The 3,015-nt window shown below is 49.6% G+C and overlaps 1 protein-coding gene across 1 annotated transcript; it reads left to right on the top strand.

Moving 5' to 3' along the window:
- The first annotated feature begins 454 nt into the window (after positions 1-454).
- On the top strand, positions 455-1,885 carry EV420DRAFT_583265 (uncharacterized protein). The gene is made up of 5 exons (XM_060482671.1): positions 455-1,025; positions 1,075-1,262; positions 1,319-1,602; positions 1,653-1,724; positions 1,787-1,885. The coding sequence occupies exons 1-5, from the start codon at positions 872-874 to the stop codon at positions 1,788-1,790; spliced, it is 702 nt and encodes a 233-aa protein (XP_060321427.1). The 5' UTR covers positions 455-871; the 3' UTR covers positions 1,791-1,885.
- The last annotated feature ends 1,130 nt before the right edge of the window (positions 1,886-3,015 follow it).

Below are 3,015 nucleotides of genomic sequence, written 5' to 3'. Positions count from 1 at the left end.
TACATGAACTGATCCTTCTTTCTTCCAGTTATCGTTGTCTACCGAGATCAATATATTGTATCATAAATAGCAGGCTCGGTGTTGCTGACGCCAAGTATTGCCAAAGCCAATATTATATCCATGAAGGGTCCGAGACACGGGGTCTAGCCAATTTCTGTTAGCCAATTCTTCTCGACACCAGCCTAGTTTCTCGACTCCAAAGGCTACGACGTTGAACTAGAGCCCATTAAAGCATCATCAAATTCCTGTGGAAGATGGTTTATCTTCGTTTGACCCTTGGATAACGGGTTCCCAAGCTACGAAGGCCCTTCCTGATGAAGAGATCAGCAGCATACGGCGCCTAACATCGCCGGTCGTCTCACCGACTTTTATTTTGGAAACATGAGGCTCATGTTGTAACGGTATCTCTCCTAACAGCTAAGGAACATGCCGCATTGACCACCGAAGGTATATAATACCGTCTAGTTCCAGATAGTCTGGCCGCGGTCCGGTGCAGGACCGCATGAACCCGGTCCGAACCTGAACCGAACCCGCAGGTCCAGGTGCGGTTCAGGTTCAGGTTCAGCACAACCACCGAGGTCCAGGTGCGGGGTTCAGCCTGGCCGAAATTTGCGCACCGGGTTCGAACCTGCTGAACCTCCAAATAGTTCGTGCAAATTTCGCAAGTGTACAGGTGAGTTTATAAATCTAAATTTCCCCTCGCAATACTACCTAATACAGAGAATCGTGGTCTCATTTTGGGGTAACTATATAGTCGGGCAATATAAGGTTCAAGCCACCACGTTCAGCACTGTAATTACGTCTTTGCAAGAAATTTGAGCAAATCGAGTACGCCCGAGTACGCCCGTCGCCTAGTGCCAATAATCCGGCCATGGGTCGAGAAGTTGACGAAACATTGATCCTTCCAGAGAACACGAAGCGTCGTGTCCAGGTTGCAGCAAAGCTTATCGACGCGAACAATGACGCCGAAGATGCACGGAGTATGAAGACCTTTCTCGGAGTAGAAGGAAATGTCCAGTCTGGTGGTATGTTGCTTGTACCAATATTTTAAGAAAGTTATTGAATGTTCAGCAGTTGAAGATCGTACTGACGTACCAAAGGATTATGACAAGCCAGACGGCGACGCTGTTAATCCTGATGGCACTCTGAAGACGGCAGACCAAATTGTATGGGACCATTCCCCGACATCCTCCCCGGTCCCGAAGCGAAAGATCAATATCGACGAGCCTAATAAAGAGAGCACCAGTAAGAAGCAGAAGACGGCACGTTTTACCTTGTCCGAGAAACCATGAGAGATACTGATGGGATATTATTCCAGCATGCTGCCCCCAAGCCAGCGACTACGGCTGATACTGCCACCAACGATACAGGCAGCGGTGAAGAGTCAGAGATGGAAGAAGGAGAGAAACGGTACTGGCAGATCAAATCAAATGGAGGTGAAGTACGTATGAAATTCTGCCGTAACATCACACTAAACTTAGTCCAGACCCGAACGAAACGCACGCGGAGTGCCGAGACTGCGGATTTACGCCTCTGCTTCCGTCCAGATGTACGGAAAGTTGACGGCGAGATGAAAGCCGGCCATTATTGCTTGCTATGCATGTGAGTATTGACGCCATCCTTACTCTGGCTATGTCTAATGAGCTCTCTAGCGAAAATGGGGTAAAAGAGAGTACGGCATTCATGACCGGCAACGTTAGTGCTAGACGCAAGCACATTACCCGGTAGGACATTCCGAAATCCTACTATGATAGCGTTGACGACAACTGACAGTTGGATTGACGAGCTAATCCGCAAGAACTCGGCTTCAGTTCCTTCCGAGCCGGCGAGCCCAACAGCAGAGCTTGAGGAATTCATGTATAGCAAGCCAGTGAACCGGGCATTGTGTGAAGACATTATCGCGTGGTGGGGTGTACGTTGTGTCCTTGTATTGAAGTTCATATGACTAATTTGTGTGAATCAGATTCACCAAGACGAGTATCCGGTGCTGTCTGCTATGGCCCGTGATTATCTCGCCGTCCCTGGATCTTCTACATCATCGGAGCGTGCTTTCTCATATGCAGGGCGTACTGATTCTGATCCTCGCCGTCGAAACCTTGGTGCCGAGAAGTTTGGGACGCTGCAGCGTTTGAAGGAAGCTTATCGAGATGGACGCATAAGTGCGCAGAATGAAGCGTGGATGGATACTGGACCTTGTTTTGACGAGGCAGACTGGGACTTTTCAATGTAGTCGTCGATCCATGTAGTTTAGTGATTGTTTTTATATGCATGGTTTGTGATACACAATGAAAAAAAAAACTGTTGGACCGGGTTCGAACCTGGACCGAACCTTGTGGACCTGAACCTGAGGTTCAGGTTTGAGGTTCGGGGGGTTGGGGAGCGAACCTGGAGGTGCGGGTTCGAGGTTCAGGCAAATGTGCCCGAACCTGGACCGAACCGGACCCCGGCCAGACTAGTTCCAGAACGGACGAACACTAGCATGACTCTGGTACAAATCAGTAGTGATGACCTTCCCGAGCGCCTATAAAACTCAATTACAACAGTTCTTCGGCGCCTCCGCAGAATTGCCATAGGCCTAATCGGTCTGGGCACCATAAAAGACGCTTCGACATGATCCTGACTCACACGATCCTTCCCCCGTTATCCTAGTGTCAGTCCCACCGCCTCAACTGCTCGTTTTGCTAACTCCTCGCAGAAACATGACCCGTTACACCATCGAACAGGGTGACATCGAAATCGCGTATGGTACCGACCGTGCGACAGGCTATTTCCTCGCTGTCGTGGACAAGAGACTTATGTGGAAGACAAGTGCCGATGCCGCAAATGAGGTTGCCAAGAAAATCGATGCTGGGGGCAATGGCTCGTACCTTGATCTGCACACTGGGGAGTCAGGATTTGGATTCCGCGTCAGCAAAGAGGTTATCGCAGAGTTCATGCAACGGTATGGCGTGCCAGAGGAGAAACTGAAACTGGTGAGAGCCGGGAAAGGGATCTGAAACGAGGATATGTTGAGAA

The sequence above is a fragment of the Desarmillaria tabescens genome, assembly GCF_030435595.1.
Source record: "Desarmillaria tabescens strain CCBAS 213 chromosome Unknown EV420scaffold_257, whole genome shotgun sequence".
Classification (NCBI taxonomy): Eukaryota; Fungi; Basidiomycota; class Agaricomycetes; order Agaricales; family Physalacriaceae; genus Desarmillaria; species Desarmillaria tabescens.
The sequence above is the reverse complement of the archived record's forward strand: the minus strand, read 5'-3'. Positions and strand labels throughout refer to the sequence as shown.

Bases quoted from the DNA above. Each gene is read 5' to 3' on its own strand.
- EV420DRAFT_583265 (XM_060482671.1), top strand. From the start codon at position 872: ATGGGTCGAGAAGTTGACGAAACATTGATCCTTCCAGAGAACACGAAG. The intron at 1,026-1,074 runs GTATGTTGCTTG...AATGTTCAGCAG, and splicing joins AGGAAATGTCCAGTCTGGTG to TTGAAGATCGTACTGACGTA. The intron at 1,603-1,652 runs GTGAGTATTGAC...TGAGCTCTCTAG, and splicing joins CATTATTGCTTGCTATGCAT to CGAAAATGGGGTAAAAGAGA.